This window comes from Dermochelys coriacea, chromosome 8, assembly GCF_009764565.3.
Source record: "Dermochelys coriacea isolate rDerCor1 chromosome 8, rDerCor1.pri.v4, whole genome shotgun sequence".
NCBI lineage: Eukaryota > Metazoa > Chordata > Testudines > Dermochelyidae > Dermochelys > Dermochelys coriacea.
The window spans coordinates 94,763,391-94,787,507 of NC_050075.1; the positions used below are offsets into that span (position 1 = coordinate 94,763,391).

Genomic DNA, 24,117 nt, shown 5'->3' on the forward strand with positions numbered 1-24,117 from the left:
AAGAATCATAGAATCATAGAATCATAGAATATCAGGGTTGGAAGGGACCCCAGAAGGTCATCTAGTCCAACCCCCTGCTCAAAGCAGGACCAAGTCCCAGTTAAATCATCCCAGCTAGGGCTTTGTCAAGCCTGACCTTAAAAACCTCTAAGGAAGGAGATTCTACCACCTCCCTAGGTAACGCATTCCAGTGTTTCACCACCCTCTTAGTGAAAAAGTTTTTCCTAATATCCAATCTAAACCTCCCCCATTGCAACTTGAGACCATTACTCCTCGTTCTGTCATCTGCTACCATTGAGAACAGTCTAGAGCCATCCTCTTTGAAACCCCCTTTCAGGTAGTTGAAAGCAGCTATCAAATCCCCCCTCATTCTTCTCTTCTGCAGACTAAACAATCCCAGCTCCCTCAGCCTCTCCTCATAAGTCATGTGCTCTAGACCCCTAATCATTTTCGTTGCCCTTCGTTGTACTCTTTCCAATTTATCCACATCCTTCCTGTAGTGTGGGGCCCAAAACTGGACACAGTACTCCAGATGAGGCCTCACCAGTGTCGAATAGAGGGGAACGATCACGTCCCTCGATCTGCTCGCTATGCCCCTACTTATACAACCCAAAATGCCATTGGCCTTCTTGGCAACAAGGGCACACTGCTGACTCATATCCAGCTTCTCGTCCACTGTCACCCCTAGGTCCTTTTCCGCAGAACTGCTGCCGAGCCATTCGGTCCCTAGTCTGTAGCGGTGCATTGGATTCTTCCATCCTAAGTGCAGGACCCTGCATTTATCCTTATTGAACCTCATTAGATTTCTTTTGGCCCAATCCTCCAATTTGTCTAGGATGGGGATGCTTTCATAGCTGAGGAGAGGAATGATTTAGCTGAAGGGATCAACCAAGATCAGGGCATGGTGAGCTGGCAGGAGAGAGAGAAAGACTCCATGACTGAGAAGACAAGCCATGCATTGCAGGAGAAGGATCCTGAATGCCCCCAGAGAACTGTGACCACAGCCCAAAGAATGCTGGGGAGTGGTGTGGAAACTGAGGCAGGGAAATGCATGTAGAGTTTGACATTGTATATAAATTTATGTATTTATTGTGTGAGTACAGAGCAATGTTGTTAAAATCCTGTGCAAAGTGTCTGTGTGTGGGTTTCCTACCACATGCTCCTGAACTGTTAACCTGTGGACCAAGGATGACCACGTGGCTGGAGTTCTGGGTGAGGGTGTGTTCAACCAATGAGGATGTCATGGGAAGGGGGGGTCAGCACTAGTCCAAAGGGTCAAGCAACTGGACCACAGGGTCAAAGCTCTCAGGACTCCAAGCTAGGGACAGTGCATGGGCACTGTTCAGATTGGGGAGGCTTAAAGCACACAGGGGATTCGGCAGCTGTCACAGAACTATAGTGATTGTCCAAGATGATGTGACAGCGTCACCTTGTCTTGAGCCTTCTCCCAGTGCCCTCTTCAGGAAAACTGAAATTGAATCCCAGTTATTGTTTCTAGCTAAAAACCATTGTATAGGTTCCTTTCATTTCAGTCATTTATTCAGTCCTAAACAGACAGTATTAGGTAAAAACTGAGCCAAATTAATGTAACTTCATTGCCCCATATATTTACATGCAGTTGCCATTCCTTTGTTATTAATAATGCCATAGATTATTAAAACTAAGGCCTAGTCCTACAACTGGTTGCATGGGCAGGCCCCTGCAGTCATGAAGGTTTCAATCAGGCTTTGCAGAAGTGCAGTATCCCCAGCTAGTTACAGGTTGAAGGTCTTACAATATTTATTATTGAGCTAGTGTTTGTGGCTCCAGTCCTGGTGAACATAGCCTTTCTCTGCAAAAATGGCAAAAAGCTGCAACTTCTGAGCAGATCGATGAATTCGCATCCCAGTAGATATTGTAGAGATATTTTGCCATTTTCACTGAAAACTGTATTTTGGATGTTCAGGTCAAAACAGTGCATTCCCTCTTCAAGAAACTAGCCTCTAGTTTTTGAAAACAAAAGCGAAAAATAAATTCAAGGTAAAAATGAAAAATGTTTGTCTTTCTGGCAAACTCACAAAAATATGGGGCTCGAGCTGAGCAGCTGGTGTCAATCTACTGAGTCAATGGACTTACTCCACTGATTTACGCCAGCTAAGGACTTGGCCCTAATTCACCATTGACATGTTATTGGAAAACTCTCTTTCCCCAAAAGAATAGCAATAACTAAGCAATTTCTTCTGCTGAACAATGGTACTATAGCATTTTTCTCCCTCTTTCCCAAGCATTGTTCCTTGTACTTGGATTTAGTTTTTTTTCATAATACCAGATTCACATTCATGACTCTTTTTTTTTTCCTTTGTAATGAAAAGCACAGTAAAACTAAGTGCCATTCAATTTCCATCCAGGTTTTAATAGCAATTCATTAGAAGCGCTGATCAGTGGACTCTCTCTGCAGTCTTGGATGCAGTTCAATACTGTACGTATTCTTGTGCTAAGATTTGCCTCTTACATTCAGAAAGGCTCTTAAATCAACAAATCCGTTAACATCTTCTCCAGCTCTAGGTGCCTTGAAGATAAAACGCTTGTGTTCTAATGGACGGTTCATCACTGATCTTAAAAAGGAATAGCCTCGTTTGTACAGGAATGTCCTCTGTAGAACCATTTCATTTGGCTCTGATTTTGTTATTCCTTATCAGTTTATATTAACATTTTGTGAATAAATTGAACAACTGTCCTGTCAAGCTTGAATAAAATAGAAGTATTGCAAATGTTAGGCCTCAAACTTCCGTATTCTGCAAAATGCAGGCCTTGCAAAAAGTAAAGCTTACGCTTGTAACTTGTGGCCAGGAAACGAGGTGACCAGATAGCAATTTATGCTGACTCCTATGTACTTATCAATCCCAAACTACGCACATTCAAAATCTAATTGGCTACAAAAAATAAATAGGCCTAAAAATTAAATATGCATCAATTATACAATTAGGGCAACCACATAAACAATGTGGCCCACCTGATGGTTGGTCTGTTCTAAAACACGGCCGTCAGACCAGATAAAAAGACGAAGGCACGGGAGTGTGTGTGTTGTCAGTTGTACCTGACCCATACCCCCTGAACCGAAGGGACGTGCACTTCTCGACTATCTGTACCTGGCCAGTGTGGAAAACGGCCGACTGAAGGGTAACGTATTTTTCAGACAAATGCAGGGTAAGTCTATGGAGTAAAGAAGTCTGATTGCTCAAGCTGAACTGATCATGGTCGTATTGATATCATAGTATAAAATCAATAGTAGATGGCTGATGCATAATAGCTTTGCATGTGTTATTGCTTGTCTTTTACATAGTCCTAGCAAATGCATGTAACGCTATCATGCATCAGCTTTATGTTGCCTTTAAAAACACCAGAAATATAGGGCTGGTGAACAATAATTTTACCTATGCTTGTCTTCGGGGCTTTTATTATAACTTGCCAGGACCAGCATATTTAGAGTCACTGTTCAGGAACTCGCAAATGGTCCACAATATTACTTGTACTTGTGCTTGTCTTCGGTATAATCTGCCTTTTGTATCAACTCTTATTCAGTGTTGGTCTTTGGTTTTCCTTTTGTTTATGCTGTTATTTTAGTCGAAAATCATTAAAAGCCTTTCTTGAGGAATAATTAATAGTTCTTACTTATCTTATACGGACACCACTTAACCTCATTACATCTGTGTTGAGTGGTGGGAAGTAGTGAACACCCCGGGGTGAAATAGGGCCCCGAGGCATGCCTCCTTCTTCCTTGATCTCTGCACATTTCACCCGGGAACTTTAGCATCTTTGAGCTTAATATTGCTCCCATTGAAAACGACAGCAAAAATCCATTTGGAGTCACCATTTGGAAGCAGGATCCTGCCAGATATGCTGTGCTTAAAGTTCTGAGTGCACCAACCTGAAATAGCTTGCTTGCATTGTTACAGAAATAAAAATTATATGAGACACATGTCAACACAAAACTCATTCAATGCAAGGATCATGAGCTTTTAATTTGTCTTCCAAATACAAACATTTCAGTTAGCAAAGCTTACTAGGCAAACTGTTTTACTAAATGTGTTTTATTACTTTATAACCGCATTGTTATTCAGTAAAAAGCATTTGCCCTGATTCTCCATCACCTTGCAAACTGTCATCACAAATTGAGGATAAAATGCTACCCTGTGTGTGTGTTGCAGAATTTATTGGGCAATGTTCAGATTTCATTTGGTGGCTCCACTATGTCTTCCTATGAACGTAAAACTATAGGCCAGATTTATCACTAGTGCAATTCTACTGACTTCAGATGGGTTATTCCAGTGGTAGTTACGGCCTACTATGCAAACCACTATCTAACATATACTCCCATTAATTAGTGTCATAACTTATCCCAGACATAGCCAGCCCTTAGCACGTCTCTGTCTGCACACTCTTTCCAGCACACCATGTTCCACCATTTTGTGGGGCTGGGTTATTACATTGCCTTGTACGTCTCTTTGTTCCAGACTGGCAGGGAGTCCAGGATGACCAGCAGCTCCAGCTACCATTTGTCTTAGTGCCTGTAAAATGATTTTTAAAAATATATTCAATTATAAGGTTCATTTCACAAGTAAGTGATTCTCAGCTGAAAGCTAAATTGCTTTATTGCAGTGGCATGCTGCACTTGAGAGCTGGTGCAAAGTCAACTGAAGTTTCTTATGGGAGTGAGTCAGAGGCTACCATGATCAACTTATTCTTTAGACCAGATATCTAATCCTAGCTCTGACATTGGTTCCCTCTGCATCCTTGAGACTTACCTAGCATGTAGGGTTGTTGAGAGGATCAATGTTTATATGGCACTTTGAAAATAGGGTCTTCTAAAGAATATTTACCCTATTCAGATTGGTAGTCCATTGCTTTTTATTTTGCTTCTCTGATAATTTGCTGGGTTATAATTTGTCTTTTCTTTCCCAATTGATTGGCAACGTGTCTCGGTGATGCATCTGTCTCACCTCCAAAAGGATAAAAGTTTCAGTCTTATTCCAGGCAGGTCATCATATAATGCTGCCTGGGGAAATGCTGCAGAGATTCTTTGTGGAATGATCATTTCAGGACTTTTTCATTACTGTATACTCTTACTTGTCAGCAGAGTTCAATACTATAGATTATGGTGTCTCTTTAGATTGATGGGAGCACATGATGGGGCTGTCACTGCATTTTTTTTTTATTTACTCAACCGGTCTCTGTATGTATCACAGACACTGTATTAATCCAGTTGTGTTGAAGTTTGCTATGAAGTCTGATGGACCCATATGCTCTTACTATCTGTATTACCAAGGCATCAGTTTTCCAGTGATGTGAATCCAGGGCCTAATTCCTATTGATTTCAATCAGTGTTAGGTGTTTAGGTGTTTTTGAAAATCCCATAAGGTGCCTATCTCCACCATCAGGTGTCTAAATGCTTTTTAAAATCTGACCTCTAGTCACTACTGTTTTGCTGATAGCATCAAGCATCACCTCTGGCCTCTGCCATGACTTTCTCAGTCTATCTATTCTCTCTCTCTTTCTCTCTCAGGGTTTTGCGTTGTTGTCCATCACTGTAATACCTACAAGTATCCTCCTGATTAGCAGAGGTCCAAAAGTGGATGTCACATTACTTCTTGCAAATCAGTACCTCAGGGACGCCTGGGTCAAATGGCTCTAGAAGTCTAGTTCCTCCCAGTGACACATAGATCAATGAGGACCATCTGGGTATAATGACTCCTTTCAGTTTCCATAGTGAGAGATCAGCGCTGGGCCATTTAAAGGCTATTTCCGCATTTCCCTCTCGGTTATTTCTGTCTGACACTGAAGAGTCGATCCAACCTCCAGTCAGATCATGTTTCACGGGCTCCTTGATGGAGCCTGGTGCAGCTTGCAACTGCAGCAGAATGCTGCTGTTGGGTTCTGCACATTTCCCCAGCTTTGCTGGTGACTGATTCCTTTCCCTGACGTGTCTGAGATCACACTTATAACCACAAAAGAAGAAGAAGGATCTAGTCTGGTTTATTGTAGTGATCTACACATGCCTTATATACACTGAGCAGTGCACTAAGGCCTAAGAAAACCGATCCCTTGATGATTCTCACAGAGCAGGGCAAAGCTGGCTGTTAGAGCTGTTAGCCGGCTGCTATTCTTCAGCTCAGACTTTGCTGTCTCTGCCAATTTGTGGTGCTGACGTCTCTCCAGCTTGTAAAGCCTCCCTTGTTTAACCTGGCTTATTTATAATAATTACTTGAGCAGTTAATTTTACTCATTTGCAAAGCCCTTAAGACTGCTTGGCACAAAAGGTGGTTTAGAAGTGAAGGTTTGATTGATGAATGGATTCAAATAGCTGCTGATTAGCATTGCCCAGGGTGAGAACACAGTTGCTATTTTTTCCCACCTTCCTCACCGCCATGTATGCATGTTGTCGCCCTACCTTTGCGTCTGGTCTTCTCGCAGGCTGGTCCCTCATAACCCGGTGGACACTGACAAACACAGGTGTCCCCAAGAAGCATGGGTTCAGCATTGTTCTGACAAGGGCCACAGCGGCAGGCATTGAATTCTGTTAAGTAATCGTCCAAAGCCCTTTTCAGGTTTTGCCTTTTTGTTTCAATATCACCAAGGTTGCTTCTACGGAGGATTTCATGTATGGGTTGTAGCTGCATAGAACAGAAAAGAATATGTGGCAGTGATGGATTATAATTGCTTTAGTGGTGCACAAAAAAGGGGATTTAATTTAATGAGTACAGTTCAACTTATAAACTACTACAGCCATAGCATGTTGGAAATTTATTGGAGAAAACCTCAGAGCTGAAGAGACAATTTACGTTTCTAGACAGATAGATATGGTGTATGTACATTATTACAGATGGACCAGAGCCAGAAACCTTCACTACAAAGCCCTGGTAATTTTGGAGGTGTTGGAATTATTTGAATACTTGGATTTATGTGCATCCCTTTGATTCTGCTCCCAAATCAGATCAAAAACCACAAGGGGCCTTATTTTTTTATTCATATTTAAATGATCCCACCCACAGTCTTGCAAGAGTTTTGCATGATTTCTGCCATCTTGGATCAGAATCCTTTGGTAGCAGCTGGTGACATTTCAATGCCATTTAATCTAAACTCTAGCCTAACCACCTTAATCAAAGCAGTATCAGTTCAGCATCAATATATACTACACGCATAGATCTCTATGTATGAAGCACACATACTAGGTACATCCATGGTACGGTATGATACAGTTAAAACATATTGTGCCATATGAAATATTTAAAACATGATGAGTCTAAAAATACTAACATCTAAATCTGCCATATATTTAGGCCAATATATTCAAATGTGGGTATCTAAAACTATGAACCTAACTTCCATATTTAGCCACTTAACTGAAAGTGAACTGATTTCCTGAGGTGCTAAGGACCCACCATTCCTATTGAAATGTTTAGCACCCTGAAAAATCAGGCTTGCATTTGGCTGTCTATATAAGTGTTTTAGCTAGCTAATTTTAGGCACCGAAAATTAGCAAAAGTTGGACTTAATATCTTGCTCCTTATATGTTTCAAAATAGATTTTGTCAAGCACATGACAGTTCAAACAAAGTGCATTTTAAAAATCAAGGTTGGCTTTATATATGTGTGTGTGTGTGTGTGTATGTATATGTACATATACCTGAATGAGACTGATACATGCACATCTGATCACACTGGTTGCAGAGACTGGGTTTTCTCTTATTACACAAAGATCATAGAAAAGGTTTTCTGAGGAAGTCCTACATGGCTTTGAAAATGCTGCTTAAAAACAATGTGCACAAGACCCTTTAACAAATAAGAGTGAGCTAAAGATAAGCTTGTCTGGCTTCTCCTTCTTACATAGCTCAGTGATGGGGGCAGCTAGGGAGCTCAAGTGGGGTACAAACCTCCAGTAGTACCCCGCCATCCCAATAGAGGCCTGGACCTGTTCCTTGGTCTGGGGAACAGGCCACTCTCTGATTATCTCCACCTTACACTTTTCAGCTTTTACCGTCAGTCCTGCCTCCTTGAGGCAGCCTAGCACCCTCTTCACCTGGGACACATACTGTTCACTTACAGAATTAGCATGGAGACATTCCTTTCTCAACAACCTTGTCTCCCCATCAAGCTGGCCAAACACAGCCACTTGGTTATGGGACTGTTTAACTTTCTTAACAGCTTTCACTCCATCTGAGACCTCCTCAAAGCTATCCACACTGGATCCTTCAACAGGAAAGTCAGTGGCTTCATTCACAACAGAAAATTTCTGGCTGTTAGGAACTGAAACTTTCTTGATTAAATCACTTTCATACCCTTCAGTTGCAGTAAACTGCTTGCAAAGACTACTGTGAGGATTCCTTTCCCTAGGGGCTTTTCTATGCAACAATTCACCCCTCTCAGAAATTCTGCCCTTACCCTTTTTACCTAGGGCTTGCTCTAGAGGACATTCAAGTGGACACAAGTGCTTAGCAGCTATCTGAACTCACTCCAAATCCCCAAGCAATTGCAGAGCTCCTAAAGCCGCCAACTGAGAGGTCACCGAGTGAGTTACTAGAAAATTGCAGCAAATTTTGCCCAGAGTTGATGGAAACTTGCACAGAAGGGTGGATAACCTGCAGCAGAATGCTCAGCTGATACTGATAGTGTTTGTATTTAAACAAAAAGAAAAGGAGTACTTGTAGCACCTTAGAGTCTAACAAATTTATTTGAGCATAAGCTTTTGTGAGCTACAGCTCACAGTGAACTGTAGCTCATGAAAGCTTATGCTCAAATAAATTTGTTAGCCTCTAAGGTGCCACAAGTACTCCTTTTCTTTTTGCGAATACAGACTAACATGGCTGCTACTCTGAAACCTATTTAAACAGACCATTTTGTCAATATGGCAGAATGTTCTGTAATTTCCTGTTTACCCAGCTAATAGTGTGGATAATTTCTGCTTCTGGGTTCCTTTCTACCTTCTCTCACATTTTGTTGCCAAAGTCAGAGGCAGACATGCTTTTAAGTTAGAATGAGGGGAATGACAATGGAGTGGCACGACTCTGTACCTGTACAATTACCTAGATGCTCCCCATTTCCTCACATAGTAGTCCCAGAGTAGGCTGGCAATTATAAGTTCTCATGGAAGATTTTCCACCCTTAAGTGCAAGGAGAGAAACACCCCCTCCACTGCCACACACTCAGAACCGCGCCTTTCAAGAAAATGTCTTGTCAAAGGCAGTGATGCACTGAGAGATAGCAATGGCACAAAATAAAAGCTGCAGCGTCTGACCGCACTGAATTCTTTTCCTCCTCACTGATCTCCTCCTTGCCTGTTCTATCTCCTATCAATGACTGCCTTCCTGAAAACATTCAGGGTGGTGTGGCAGTTTATCTGGAATGTCCTTGTTCCATTTTATGGGACACACAAGACTTGGGGGCATTCTGGTTAGGGTGACTAGACAGCAAGTGTGAAAAATCGGGATGGGGGGTGAAGGGTAATAGGTGCCTATATAAGAAAAAGCTCCAAATATCGGGACTGTCCCTATAAAATCGGAACATCTGATCACCCTAGTTCTGGTTTTGGCCTCTCCAACTTTAGTTGTGATTTTTCCTGATTTTTATTTTACTTATTATTTGTCTGGAAGCAGCAGGACTTAGACTACTAATTTACAGAGGCCATCAAACAGCCAGCAAACTGTGTGTTTAGAACTCCAAGAACTGCCTAGAGAGGGCACCCAGAATCAGCTGCTGGTGTGACCAAAATGAATCGGTCCTCCAGCAGCTAGCAGGGCCGGGAGCAGGCTGAAGGCAATCAGCGCTCAGCTGGCAAGATTAAAAGGTCTGGATGATTTTTCCAGGGTCCATTTCTGGGTGAAGCTGGGACCAGGGGAGGAATCTTTCTCCTATCTTAACCCAGGAGGTCCAGCCTGGTCAGGGGTTCTGATTACACGTTTTTGGTTGAGCCAACACAGGATTGTTGATTGTTGTTATGGAAAGTAAAGCCCAGGTAGCCATCTTGAGTTGAATATCTATTCACTGCTGTAAAATTCAAGTGAGCACACTTCGTGAATTGCCCCACTGGTTCAGGCAAACACAATGACAGGGTAACCTAGAAGTCAGAGATTCTGTGTTTCATGCAGTTGATCTACTTATTCCTATAACTAGAACAATGCCTAATCCCTCAGAGCCATCCCCACATTCCCTTCAAGAAGAGGGCTTTTTTTATAAAGGCATGGAGTGGAACATAAGAACGGCCACACTGGATCAGACCCAATGGTCCATTCAGCCCAGCATCCTGTCTTCTGACAGTGCCCAATGCCAGGTGCTTCAAAGGGAATGAACAGGGAATCATCATCAAGTGATCCATTGCCTGTTGCCCATTCCCAGCTTCTGGCAAACAGAGGTGAGGGTCACTTCAGAGCATGGTTTTGCACCCCTGCCCGTCATGACTAATAGCCATTGATAGACCTATCCTCCATGAACTTATCTAATTCTTTTTTGAACCCTGTTATAGTTTTGGCCTTCACACCATCCCCTGGCAATGAGTTCCACAGGTTAACTGTGCGTTGTGTGAAGAAATACTTCCTTTTGCTTGTTTTAAACCTGGTGCCTATTAAGTCATTGGATGACCCCTAGTGTTTGTGTTATGTGCAGAAGTAAATAACACTTCCTTATTCACTTTCTCCACACCAGTCACAGGCAATAATGACCTGTCCCTGACTTTTACTAAAAATATCCATGACAAAATGAGGACCCTGGACATCTGCCCATGGGCTGGGAGCTCCAGGGGCGCCCACCCCCATTGGGGCCTGGAACTCCAGGGTTCCCCTCCACTGGTGGCTCTGAGCTGCGGGGGTCCTCCCTGCCGCTTGGGGCAGCCAGGAGCTCCGGGGGTCCCCCTGCTGCCTACCATGGCCAGGAGCTGTGGAGGGTCCATCTGCCATCTGTGGGGGCTGGGAGCTGCCAGGGTACCCTGCAGCTCCCTGCCTCCACAGGCGGCAGGGGACCCTGCAGCTCCCCAGATGGCACTGGCTGAAGAAACGGATTCCGTGACCTCCGTGACTAAATTGCAAACTTACTCATGATTATACAGACCTCCATCATATTCCCCCTTAATCATCTCTTTTCCAAGCTGAAAAGCCCCAGTCTTTTTAATCTCTACTCATATGGAAGCTGTTCCATACCCCTAATCATTTTAGTTGCCCTTCTCTGCACCTTTTCCAATTCCAATTCCAATATACATTTTTTGAGATGGGATGATCAGATCTGCATGCAGTATTCAATATGTGGGCATATCATGGATTTATATAGAGGTATTATGATATTTTCTGTCTTGTTATCTATCCCTTTCCTAGTGGTTTGTAACGTTCTGTTAGCTTTTTTGACCGCCACTGCAAATTGAGCGGATGTTTTCAGCAAACTATCCACAATGACTCCAAGATCTCTTTCTTGAGTGGTAACAGCTAACTTAGCCCCCATCATTTTGTATGTATAGTTGGGATCATGTTTTCCAATGTGCATTACTTTGCATTTATCAGCACTGAATTTCATCTGCCCTTTTCTTGCCCAATCACCCAGTTTTGTGAGATCCCTTTGTAACTCTTCGCAGTCAGCTTTGAGACTGAACTATCTTGAGCAATTTTGTATCATCTACAAATTTTTCCTCCTCACTGTTTACCCACTGTTTTTCCAGATCATTTGTGAATATGATGAACAGCACTGGTCCCAGTACAGATCCTGGGGGACACCACTATTTACCTCTCTCCGTGCTGAAAACTGACCATTTATTCCTACCCTTTGTTTCCTATCTTTTAACCAGTTACTGATCCATGAAAGAACCTTCCCTCTTATTAAAGTTTGGGAAAAGCAGTGGCCAAATTCTGTTTACTATTTCAATTAAAAAAAGTGGTTTCATCAAATGTGGGACTAACTTTTCTACCAGCCTAGCACAGAACTGTCTCTGGATATTTTTTTTTATTTTGTTGAGCTTCTTTGACAGTGTTGCAAGTTGAGATATAAACTTTGCTCCTAAATTAGAGCATTCAACATGCAACCTTTTTTGCAAAGACTGCAAAACTAAAACTAGCACTCTTGCTGATGAAGAATTTTGTATTACTACTTACAACAAATAGGAGATAGATATTTGCTAATACCCTTGAGAATTATAGTTCCATAATGGTATGCTAAACTGCTGCAGTGATTAATCAAGAATTGAATTAAAGGTAAATCCATCTGAGTTTATTTTTAACTTGTGGCATTTAACATTTGTGGGGGGTGGTTGTAGGCAGTTTTAAGTTTTATGGAAGTTTTTTAGGTTCCCCAGTTCATTGCAAGAAAATTGTATGAAAGGCAAAAAATGTAAAAATGCTTCATTAAGCCCCAGCAGTACAATCTAACCAATAACACATCTTTTACCCTAACTAGAAAATTCTATGCTCTTTGCTATTTTGTCTCATTTTTAAGAATAAAACACTGGATCCTGCTCCATGGCCACAGGAGGGCAAAAATGAAGAGGAAATAGCTACCTATTTTGATATGTACATAGTGCCTAACACTGTGATATTGAAGGGCAGCGGAGCAACATGTAAGCAGCGCAAGAAGCCAAGACAAAGGAATGTCTTGAAGCCAAGTTCTGCAATACCCCACTCCTTAGGAGCAGGTATGTCTATTGGAGTGCAGGGGGTTATGAGCATGATCACCAGACCTGTAAATTGTCTTTATTCCCCACATTGGATTGCATGGGGTGCATCCACTATGACAGCCTATGAGCTCTATTAGCATCTGCAGAGTGGCTGTGTTGGGGAGGAGCCCATCCCTTCAAGTCTCCTTTTGGTTCCCTATTTAACTGGGAAAACACAAATTTCAGGTGTCATGAGAATAATAGTGATTAGGTGACCATTGAAAACCATTCCTTGGGAAGCTGTTTTGCTGTGCATAGGGACGCATCAAAAACTAAACTCTGCACTAAGCCAGCATTAAGCTTCCTGTCTGTCTCACCTTTGATGCTGTTGTTAAGAAATGCACTCCCCATTGTGGAAGGTCTGAGAGGTTACAAGATCAGCGGCTCATTACATTTAATCTTGTTCTCTGATGGGATCACAATGAAAATATGAAATGATCTGGTCTACTCCACTTTCATTCCTTATAGTGGTGGAGTTTCTTCAACTGCAGAAAGTCTTACCTCAAAATCAATAACAGCAGGATTATATTTTAATGACCTTCCCCAGTGACGATACATATTGGCATTCCAACTGTTTAAAAGCCCTGCACTTGAACCAACATCTCCACCTTGAATCCGAGGAATAATATCTTCCACTACTGCACTCTTGGCTTCAGGATCTGGAAAGTTGAATTATAGCTACATATTAGTTACCATTTCCACACACAGTAGAAAGTGTGACTCGGTGGATGGCCACTTGCCCCCCATTAAGGCCCTGATCCTGCACCATTAAAGTCAATGGGAGATTTGCCATTGACTTCAATGAGCCTAGGACCAAGCCCTAAACAGTCTTCCCCATTATTACAAGCTTCTGATGAGTTAAGCATTCTAGGTGCTATAATCATGGTGATGTAGGAGTTAAAGAATTTCTAAACTCCATGGCTCTGATCCTCTTGTCTCTCTGACATATACACAGGACCCAATATGTGGGGCAAAAATGGCTTTATACGATCTTTGTACTCCCCAGTCCATGTACAAAATAGCAATACTTGTCACTTGTATCATTTTCAAATCTTGGTAAATACCATTATTCCCCTACACATTTTTGTTTGCTTGGTGGTGGTTGTTTTTTAATAGAGGCGAAGAGACTTGCCCAAGGTCACACACATCATGTCATCAGGGAATAGTACTGAGGTCCCCTGAGTCTAAATGAGATAGTTGGAGACGGGTAAAAAAATCAAATAGACTGTGGAAGACATAGGCAGAAAGAGAGAAACATTCTAAGGAGGAAATGAAAACTATTGGGAATTTTCTGTTGAAATGCTTTTTCTACAGCAAATGGATTTTCTGCACAATTGAAATTTTATGTGGTGTGACAAAGTCAGAATGGACGGCTGCAAGAGAGGGGTGGAAGCCCTAGACTGATAAAAGCCATTTTTCCTACAAGCTGAGAAGGAGTTACCTCAGGTCAATTTGGGACACTTGAGTCCAGTTAAGGGCTACCTGAGACCTTTTAAAACTCGTGGAGGGAGGAGGGAGAGAAGCTGCTGCTGGGATAGATGGGTTTCTCCGGCATGAGAGGCTGTTCTCTTCCTCACAGGGTAAACAACCAAAATCTGAATTAGTTTTGTGAACACTGCAACCCAACATTTATTTTGAGAGGTTCATTTAACTCCTTGAGCTTCATCCATCTCTACTTTAAACCATAGCCTAATCCCCACATGCACCTCCAGATCCAGGGTAGTCAGAAATCTGCTAATGGCAACAGGGGTAATAGGCCAGATTCATTGCTGACATCAGTGGGTAAGAACTCCACAAATGCAGTTTGATCCACTTACACCAATGGTGAATTCAGCTCAAGATTTACTAGTAAAACAAATATATTCTATGTATTCCCTTTTCGGGCATCATACCAGTTTTAAGGAATCCTTCCTTATCACACTTTTTGTATGATAGTGACATTGATATATCTGTTCTTTCCTTTTGGTATATGAGGCCTCCTGACAGACCAAAACAGGAACTTATTGTTTCAGATTTAATGTCTGTAAAACAAAACAAGAAAAACAATAATGTCAGTGTCATTATTGGTAAGAACGGCATTATTTTTTCCCAGTGGTACTTTGGGGGTACATCAACCAATAAAATTTTCATACAGATATATATGGCACATTTGTGGAAGCTAAGAAATTATTGCCATCGTTGTGAACCTGATTTTGCTGGGCTTTGTCGTTCTGATGTGGAAGCCAAATATATGGCTCAGGTATGTCAGTGACTGTTAAGTCTGAAAGGGCAAAATACTTGCCCCAAAAGATTTACTTCTAAAAGAAGGGTGAAAAATCTCAAATCTAGGAAGTCCCTTCATATGTCAGGTTCCATTCTATCTGTTTACATTCTATTTAGACCCACTAAAGTCAATAGACCTATGCCAATTTTTAGCAACGGAGTATCTGGTGCCTACATCATAATATGCCTCTTAATTGTCTGCATACTGAGACTGGTATATTAGCTGCATAATTAGATAAAGGGTCAGAAGACAGTGTTGCAGAGAGCCTTTGCCTTTTATAGGAGTTTGGCCTTAGCCAAATATGACTTCCTGGGATACACTGTTCGGAACCTGAGCTGATATAAATTGACATAGCTCAAGTGACCAGCTGAAGTACTGGCCCCATATATTTTGGCCAGAAGATAATGTTTTACAAAACATTACTGAATGGATGCTGAAAAAACCTCAGTACTGAAAAAAGCTGCCACAGAATTACAATACCATTTGGGTCACTTTGCATGAGTTATTTTAGTGAGATAAAATGACTGGCTAGAATAGTAACTTTGATAAAAATGTATCAATTGTTTATCCTTTGAAAATCACTGAAGGTTTATTGCATGCTCTTATATTACCGTTCACCACCACTACTGCTGTATGTATTGTGAAAAATAAATAACTAGAATCCTGTGAACAAGCTGGAGAGAAGAGAACTGAAATAAAAAAGTGGTTTCACCAAAGTACAGTAGTAGGCACATTTCTTAGGTCAACAATGTTTTGTTATGTGTAAATTTCAGTGTGTGTGTGTCTATATATATATATAAATAAGCCGGTATATATGTGTGTTTGTGTACACACACATATATTTATAAAGGCAAGTTCAGCAGAAGTTAATGGCAAGACTTCCATTGATTTCAGTGAATGCAGGATAACAATACCTAGCTTTTATATAGCCCTTTTCATCAGTAGTAGAGCCCTGTGTGAATACAAAATTTGTATCCATGGATATAAAGTAGATATCTGCAGTGTTGCAGGGCTCTATTGCCAACAAATGAGACCAGCAGGGTCATGGCCAGCGACTGGGCCAGGAACCACAGCGGTGAAAGCAGCAGCATGTCGGGCTGCTGCTCGCAGGAACCAGTGCCCAGTGCAAGCAGTTCCTCTGGCATGGCTGTACCGCCCCCAGCTCTGCCCACTGAGGCGGGCACCAGGCTCACTGGCAGCTGTCCCTGGTCACAGCATCCCTTCAATGCTCCTTTGCATCTCCTGTCCAGGACCGTGCGAGCTACTTGCACACACACACACTAGTGTGACCAGGGACAGCTGCTTTTGTATCCATGCAGGGCTCTAATCAGTAGAGCTTTATGAAGAACTTTACCGCATCATTATGACCATTTTACAGATCGAGAAACTGAAGCATAAAGAGGCAAACAGACTTGCCCAAGGTCACCCAGCAGGCTGGTGGCCAAGGCGGGAATAGAACATACGTGGCCTGATGCTAAGTCCAGTCCTCCTACTAGGCCACACTGCCTCTCATCAGTATCAGGCCTATAGGCCTGAGTTTGCTTCCGTTGAAGCAACTAGCAAATGCTGTTGAGCACAAGTCACTTCTCTACTGCTACTCCTGTCAATAAGGAGTAACTCCAGTTGAGTCACACCATATTCAACAATTGTAAACAGAAATAGATAAAATTCATTCACCCAAAGCAACATGAATGATTGCTTATCTCAGCATTGAAATGCCATAAAATTAAAGTTGAGATACACTCTGATTAATTGATTCACCATGGCTCCTGTTGAATAATTATGCTCAGCAAGGGTCTGTCAATACAATTTGCAATTGGTTGTCAGGAATACTGTAGATCCAGTCTTGATAAATATTGAAGTGGTTATTTCTGCAAAAGGGTGGTCATACAGAGTACTGGCTCTTTGCAGGAGGGGAAACCATGACTGTTTATCATCTGATATAATTTCAGATAGTTGAATGTGTCCTAGTCGTGAGATTTATTGCTGCATTTTGAATTAATCATAATATGTAAAGGCTCTTTCCATACTATTCTGTGCTGACTGCATCTCCCCAAAATGATGTTATAGCTGTTAATGAATTACTCAATTTTTCTGCTGTGTAATAAAACAAGAATTTATTTTAAAAAGAAGGAATGAAAAATATTGGTGGCATGTTTCACAAGGCACCTTATCTTGATACCCTTATTCATTTTTACTCAATTCTTATTGAGACAAATTTCCACTTCAATGGGATTTTTGCCTTCATTCTAAAGTGCATAATGATATCGGGATATAGCTTAGTAATTGGTTAGGACAAACTAGTTGTATTAGTTAGTGCTCGTTTATGCAGATCAGTGGCTCAAGTTTTAGTGATAACATTTTTTGGTGGGTTTTTTTTAAGAAAGTACAAGGCCAGTTCTTCAACTGGTGTAAATTCAACTGATTTCAATTGAGTTGTGCTGATTTACAGCAGCTGAGGATCTGACTCATACACACCAGGTAACAACATAGTGAAGAACTACCTCATTCAATAGGAAATCTGTCCAGTACCCATGTATGGCACAATATAAGCCCTGCACTGATATTTTAGGATATAGATGCCTACATAACTCTTCTAGGACATATAGTGGTCACTATTAAACCATTAACACATACCAATTATTACCATGTGGTGGAATCTGAGCCTCTACAGTTTCATTCCCTATGGGATATAATGCTTTATCAGTTGATAAATGTTGAGTTTTTAATGGTATCCACTATAGATGGAAATTATACAAGTATCCTACATTAGAATGAAAATTATCTCTCTTCTGGGGCACATTTTTTATCTCTTGCAGAACTCCAACATCCCTCATTTTTAAAATAGGGCACCTTTGTAGGACTAAATCTCATCTCAGATATACAGTAAGCACAAGATAAAGTAAAATAATAGCTCCTGTCCAGCTGCTGGTGATTAATCTTTTCCTCTAACTTGGCAGTCTGCTTCTTAAAATCTTCCTTGCCAAGATCTTGGCCATCTCTTTGTCACTCACTCTTCCAGGAGTGGAGGACACAGAGTGTCTCCAAGAATAAGGACACAGTCTTCAGGAGAGCTGTACGAATCATTTTATTGCTAAGTACTTCTTTTGTAACACTCTCTATGGTTGGCTCTGAGCATTGAATATGTGTCATTATAGATACCCAAACTACTCCAGGCCAAATCATAAACTGCCATAGTCTTATTGAAGTCAATGAAGCTATGCTGATTTATACCAGCTGAGCATATGGCTGTCTTTTACTATTGCTATCATCATAGTCTCCATTTTAGGCCACCAGGTTGAAACCAAAGCAGAACCTCTAACAGATGCTATAGATGACTAATGCCTGCTTGTATCATTGGATGTATAAGGGTTGTGGTATCTATCACACTGTAGCTGACTTTGCATTTTCACCAACAGTCTTGTGAGTGTACCAAAGGACTATGTTGTTCTGCATCCTCATTCTTGATTAGAAGAGGCTTTATGTTTCAACTACCCATAAACTGATGTGCATGCAATCCAAACTGCAGATGATACATTACATAAACATAATTTACAGGCATAACCATGCAGCCTTGCACACCTTCATTGGTTGAAAGCTGGAACGAGCAGAACTCTGTCATTCCTGAGATTACAAGCCGTCCAGTGTAAAATGGCAGATGTAAGGCCAAGTACAATGCATTATTCACACAGTCAGAAAAAACAAATGCCTTTGAGTGTATCTTGATCTGTCTGTGTAATGCTTTTTTTCTTGATCTTAGTGTTAGCAAATATAATCAAAGCTAAAATTTTCCCCACCAGTGTGAAGAGAATGTCCTTGAGGATCAATCCTGATACACTTGTGTCTGGGTCACTCATGATGACCCTTTCAGAGAAGAGCTTGGTTTTTAGACTAGGTCTCACTAAGGGTTCCATCATATATGATTGAGACCTGCACTGATTGTTGAAGTTTGAGTGACAGTGTCATTCTTTCCTCTGGATCTCTGTATGTGGTTGTTTTGTTCCCAGGCAGCCAGTTATTAAGTCTTCAGGCTTCTGATATGGTCATGAAATCCCTTACTGCATTCTGGACCCGTCCCGATCTCTGTACTGATAAATGAACTTTTCTCCAGGTGCTGTCCTACCTTTCTGTAGTAATAAGCCAGGGAGAGCAAAAAGGATGTGAAAAGAACAGGTTCAGATTTGGGAAGCCTAGATGCTGATGACACAAGGCAGTCATTGGTTACAAAATTAGTTGGTGGAAAAGATGCAGTGCCATTATATGTAAGTTATAGGAGAATGATACGGTCAAGAAAGGGTACTGGAGAAATCCAGACTCCTGCCTAAACTACTAATTACTGCCAAGGGAAACTTTGATGTAAGAAAGTAGAACAAGATGCCTTGCTGGTGACTTTTCTCTGTTTTCATCCCCACTGGATATACCCTGTTTATTTAACCAGGCGTTGTGCAAAAGATAATTGACAGTCCTTCTTCTGGGAGGTAATGAGAGGGGCAAAATTTGGATCCATATTGGGTCTGGATGTAGAAACCATCCCCCAAAGTGTGGGGAGGTTTGGACTTGTGGTTCTGGTTTGGCCCATTGGAAAGGGAAACTCTAATCATGAACTTTAAAACCCCCTGACAGGTCACATCTTTTCAGTTTCAAGGTTACAGAATACCTCAGTCTTCTGAGTTCGCTCTGTTATGAGAGAGCACATTGGAGATGAGTTCATGTCCACTGGGATGATGCCTCCCATATAGCAGCTGTACTAATATAAAGATTAAGCAGATGGAAAAGCCATGTAGATTTCCCAGTACAATGAGTGAGCTGGACAGGAACTGCACGCTGACTGTGAGACGTTCTTATTGGTTTATTTAACACCTTACAGCAGGATAAAAGATAAATAATCAAACCTAGAGAGCCTCCAGTTTAACTTCTCACGTGCCTCCTAGTGACCAAAAGGAGATGTACTTTAAAAAAAGATTTAGGGCCAGAACCTTAGCTGGTGTAAGCTGGTGTAAATCAGTGTAACTCCATTTATGCTAATGGACTTATGTCAAATGACACCAGCTGCAGAATCTGACTCGTTATATTTAACTCACCTCTGAAATGTACTGAAGCCAAGAATACTAAAGCACTAGTAGTGACTCAGAGTGCCTAATTTTAGCCACTGTGAGCTAACTCCTGGCCTTGCTCTCTAAGGCCAGAAGGCCCAAATGCTACTCAGAAGCTGCTGATTTGCTGCACAGGAAGGCAAACTATGGAAAATCAGTGTAAGTGGCTCTGCATAAGCATACTGTGGAACAGTGGCAGCTAGTCCCGTGAGCAGTGATGATGAGGAATTTGGTGGAGGTAGACGGGTCAGGGGTGGGACGTGCCAGTTGGTGAGTGGCTACTTGTATCCTCTAGTGGTAGGTATTGCTTTAGCAGTGCTGGTACTATTGCTCCATGCCTGGGAGGATGAAGAGGGGGGAACCCAGCAGTTAGTTTTAACAGTTTATAACATTAAATAATCAGAGGGAACAGTTGGAGAATAAAGAGATGAACACGGAATTTGTAGCATTATTCTAACCTTTTCTTTCCATTTCTTCTTTGTTAATGACGAGGATATATTCAAAGATGCCTCCCATGGTCCCAGATGTCATGAAATGGGTACCGTAGTCGTTAATAAATTGGGCATACATTCCATAGTTGTAGCTTTCTGGAAGTTCCATCAAGGACTGAAGCACGTCTTCATCTAGAACTATGTTATCCCGTCTCATTTTGAACCGCGCTGTCTGTACCTTTGTTATGGCTCTAATGAATCCTATGTTCTGCAGATAAAACAAAACAGACATTAAAAGGGAAACGTGCCTCTTCCCTGAGAAATATACATGGGTCCACATTGCGGAATAGCGATATAAATATTCAGTGGGTTTACAACAAGCTGGGAGCCCTTTCAAGGAACATTGTCTGAGCCTGATTCTCCACTAAAGAACACTAATGTATCCTTACTGAAGCCAATAGAGATATATTGGTCTGGAATGGAGGTAAGCAGTGTTGCCAACTCTTGTGATTTATCTCAAATCTCTCAATATCTGCTCTTTTTCTTACAGCTTCAGTTCCTGGAGTCAAGTGATTCTGAGAAAATCTCAGCTTTCATTTAAAAAAAAAGTTTCTAGCTCTTATGGTTGCAGAGAAAAGCTTGAAAGTGTGACCCAAGTGTCCCTTAAAGGATCAAAAAACAAGAAGGAAACTAAAAATACATTTTATTTCTTAACATATTTTAAAGCAAATCTCATGATTTTGGGGAGCTGGAGTCATGATTTTTGATCACCTGAGCAGTGGAGCTGGAACAATTTGTATAGTAGGGGTGCTGAGAGCCATTGAACTAAACTGCAAACCCTGTATATGATGGAAACCACTTCAAGCAGAGGGTGTGGCTGCACCCCCCAGGACCCTCTAGTCCCAGCACCTGTGCACTTGGCATTAGCAATACTGTATACCTGAAATCAGAATAGGCTCCTTATGTTTTTTTCCCCTGCAAATCGGATGCTCTACTCCAGGGATTCTCAAACTTCATTGCACCGTGACCCCCTTCTGACAACAAAAATTAGTTCACAACCCCAGGAGGGGGACTGAAGCCTGAGCCCACCCAAGCCCCACTGCCCTGGGGCGGAGGGAGTCCAAAGCCCAAGCCCCACCACTCCGGGCGGGCTGGGGGGGGGCGGAACGGGCAAAGCTGAAACCCAAGGGCTTCAGCCCCTTGTCAGGGGGCTTGCAATCTGAGCCCTGCCACCCAGAGCTGAAGCCCTTGGACTTTGGCTTCAGCCCCAGGCCCCATCAAGTCTAAGCCACCCTTGGTGACACCATTCAAAGAGGGTCCCGACCCACAGTTTGAGAACTGCTGCTCTACTCCTTTCCTGTATTACAAATAATTCCTTTGATGATTGAACATCTAACTGACATATCACTGTTTATGCTGTTTGTTCACTTTTGTGTATCTCTCAGCTTAGGCCATTAAAGTCGGCTTGTCAGTTTCATTTTGGGTTACACCAATTTTTAGTCAATTTTGGTGCTGGCTCCTATGGCCTAGCCCAAAGCTTCAATAATGGAATTGCAATGCTTCCAGAGAATGTTTATATGTCTTAAAAATAGAAATATTTTTAAAAATTGAATCATTTCTATTGGTGTTAGGTTCTGTTAAAATGTATTTGTTTTGTAAAACCTAAACTAGGTGGCCAGATTTAACCTGGCAACTTGCCTTTACACAGCAAAACTATGTTATGGCCACTGTGCTGGACAGCCAAGCAACAGAGAACCTCTGCAGGGGAACTCTACCAGACAAAGTCGATGTGATTCTTGGGGCCATGTAATGGATCCAGGTGCCACACCCAGATGCAATTACTACATTGCTCACACATGCTCGCTAACACACAGATACACATACTCCTCTCTCCTTGGCGCTGTACTAGAACTGTGGTCTTTCAGCTCCAGAAAACGTAAGCTTTTACCACTTAAGTGAAAGAAGAGCTTCTTTAGATAGTACTAATAGTAGAATCTTGTAATTTCTCTATAGCAAAGTCATGTGCATGTACACACAAACCTAGTACAGTTCATAGCATGTCTCTGCAAGGGGGTGCAGAGGAGAAGAGTGAGTATATCAACAAATCCACATGGCAGCAGGTGCCTGCCATTGCTTCCCCAACTCAGCATTAATTAGCTGTGTCTCAGCTGTGCAGACACCCTGGCTGTTCTGTTGAGGGCAGAGGATGCTGTTCCCCAAAGTCCACTTGACTGGAGAGCATTCTCCTGCAAGTTCTCTCATGTTTGGGCCATTGCTCCATGTCTCAGAAACAGACACCCCTGCCTGTGATGGGGTGTCAGCCACACACAGACTTGGAAGAGGTTAAGGTGGCCAGGCAGGCCAATTAACTCTGGTGTCAGACACCAATCATCTGGAGGGGGAGCCAGGGAGCTGGCCACTAATTATGAGTAGGCTCAGCTGTGCTGGAGCGGCAGGGGCCCAGTATATAGCCAAGTAGCTGGCCACAGGCAGTGGTGTTAGGAAGGCAGGCTACAGTCACTAACTGACTGACTGACTGAAGGGAGGTAAGAAGCTGCTAAACCCAGAGAGGGCAGAAACCAGTAAACTAGGAAGAAGGCCAGGGAAATAAGGAGATATAGGCCTTGGCTGCATGCTATAGGATCCCTGGGCTGGAACCCAGTATAGAGCACAGGCCTTAGTTCCCCTACCAGCCACTGGGTGGTGGCACAACGTGTTGGATATGCCATCCTGACAGTAGAGTCTGGAAGATCTTTGAATTCCCCAGAAGGGGAGGACTTTAGTGACCTGGCTGGAGGGCCAAGCCATGAAGAGGAAGATGTAGATCTGGGAGTGAGCAGTGCAGTGGGAGATAGGATGGCGGAAGACACTACCGGAATGAGAGCACAGGCTGGGGGAGCTATTTCCTGGGAGAACCAGCAGGAGGTGTGGTGAGTGACCCTTGTGACACAGCCCTTTTAATGAGTCATTTTCTGAGGATACAAAATCACTGATTGTTTTCATCAAAAAAATTATGTGACTCTAGACAAGGAAGAACTACATACTTTAATAGTGCCAGCTTAGAGCAGTTTTGAAAGCACTTCAACTAGGACATTGTCAAGATAATTCTCTTTTACTGTTCTTTGTCACTAACCAAGAGAAAAGTAGATCACAGGCATAGTATAAATATAAAATATTATCATTAATATTATTAAATCTAAATGGGAGTCACTACATATTTGGCCATGATACAAACTTTCTACTAAAAATAAATCCTTCCATTTAGTACTACTTGTTTACTAAGATACTTTTAACTTATGATACAATAGAAGCTTAATTTACCATCATATTGCAGCTTGTATTAAATTGAACAAGATCTATTTGCCACTGGAGCTCATTCCCTGAGGACAACTGTTTTGATGAACATCTTGATATTTTCCCCTCCCTGTTTGCCACTTTAAGCATTTCTTTATTTATATACTTAATATAGCCATGAAACAGGAAGGAGCAAGATGACATTTATTCTTATACTTTGTAATTCAGTTTTATTCCCATTATAACGATTCTGTTTGTTTAAATGTAATAAGGCCAACAAACAAGATTACTAATGATGACACATTTGCAATTACATGAACAAATGAAGGTACAATTACTATTGTTTAAAAAACATGCAAGTAAGAGAATAAACTAA

At 41.9% G+C, this 24,117-nt stretch overlaps 1 protein-coding gene across 1 annotated transcript in view; it reads right to left on the reverse strand.

Moving 5' to 3' along the window:
• Positions 1 to 3,982: 3,982 nt before the first annotated feature.
• C8A (complement C8 alpha chain) overlaps positions 3,983 to 24,117 on the reverse strand; it is a 40,838-nt gene continuing 20,703 nt past the window's right edge. The window contains exons 7-11 of the mRNA XM_043490998.1: positions 20,475 to 20,715; positions 14,553 to 14,681; positions 13,162 to 13,319; positions 6,428 to 6,650; positions 3,983 to 4,547 (exon numbers count right to left, since the gene is read on the reverse strand). Coding sequence (XP_043346933.1) covers positions 4,396 to 4,547; positions 6,428 to 6,650; positions 13,162 to 13,319; positions 14,553 to 14,681; positions 20,475 to 20,715 — 903 coding nt within the window. The 3' untranslated portion in view covers positions 3,983 to 4,395. The remainder of the gene's footprint in view (positions 4,548 to 6,427; positions 6,651 to 13,161; positions 13,320 to 14,552; positions 14,682 to 20,474; positions 20,716 to 24,117) is intronic.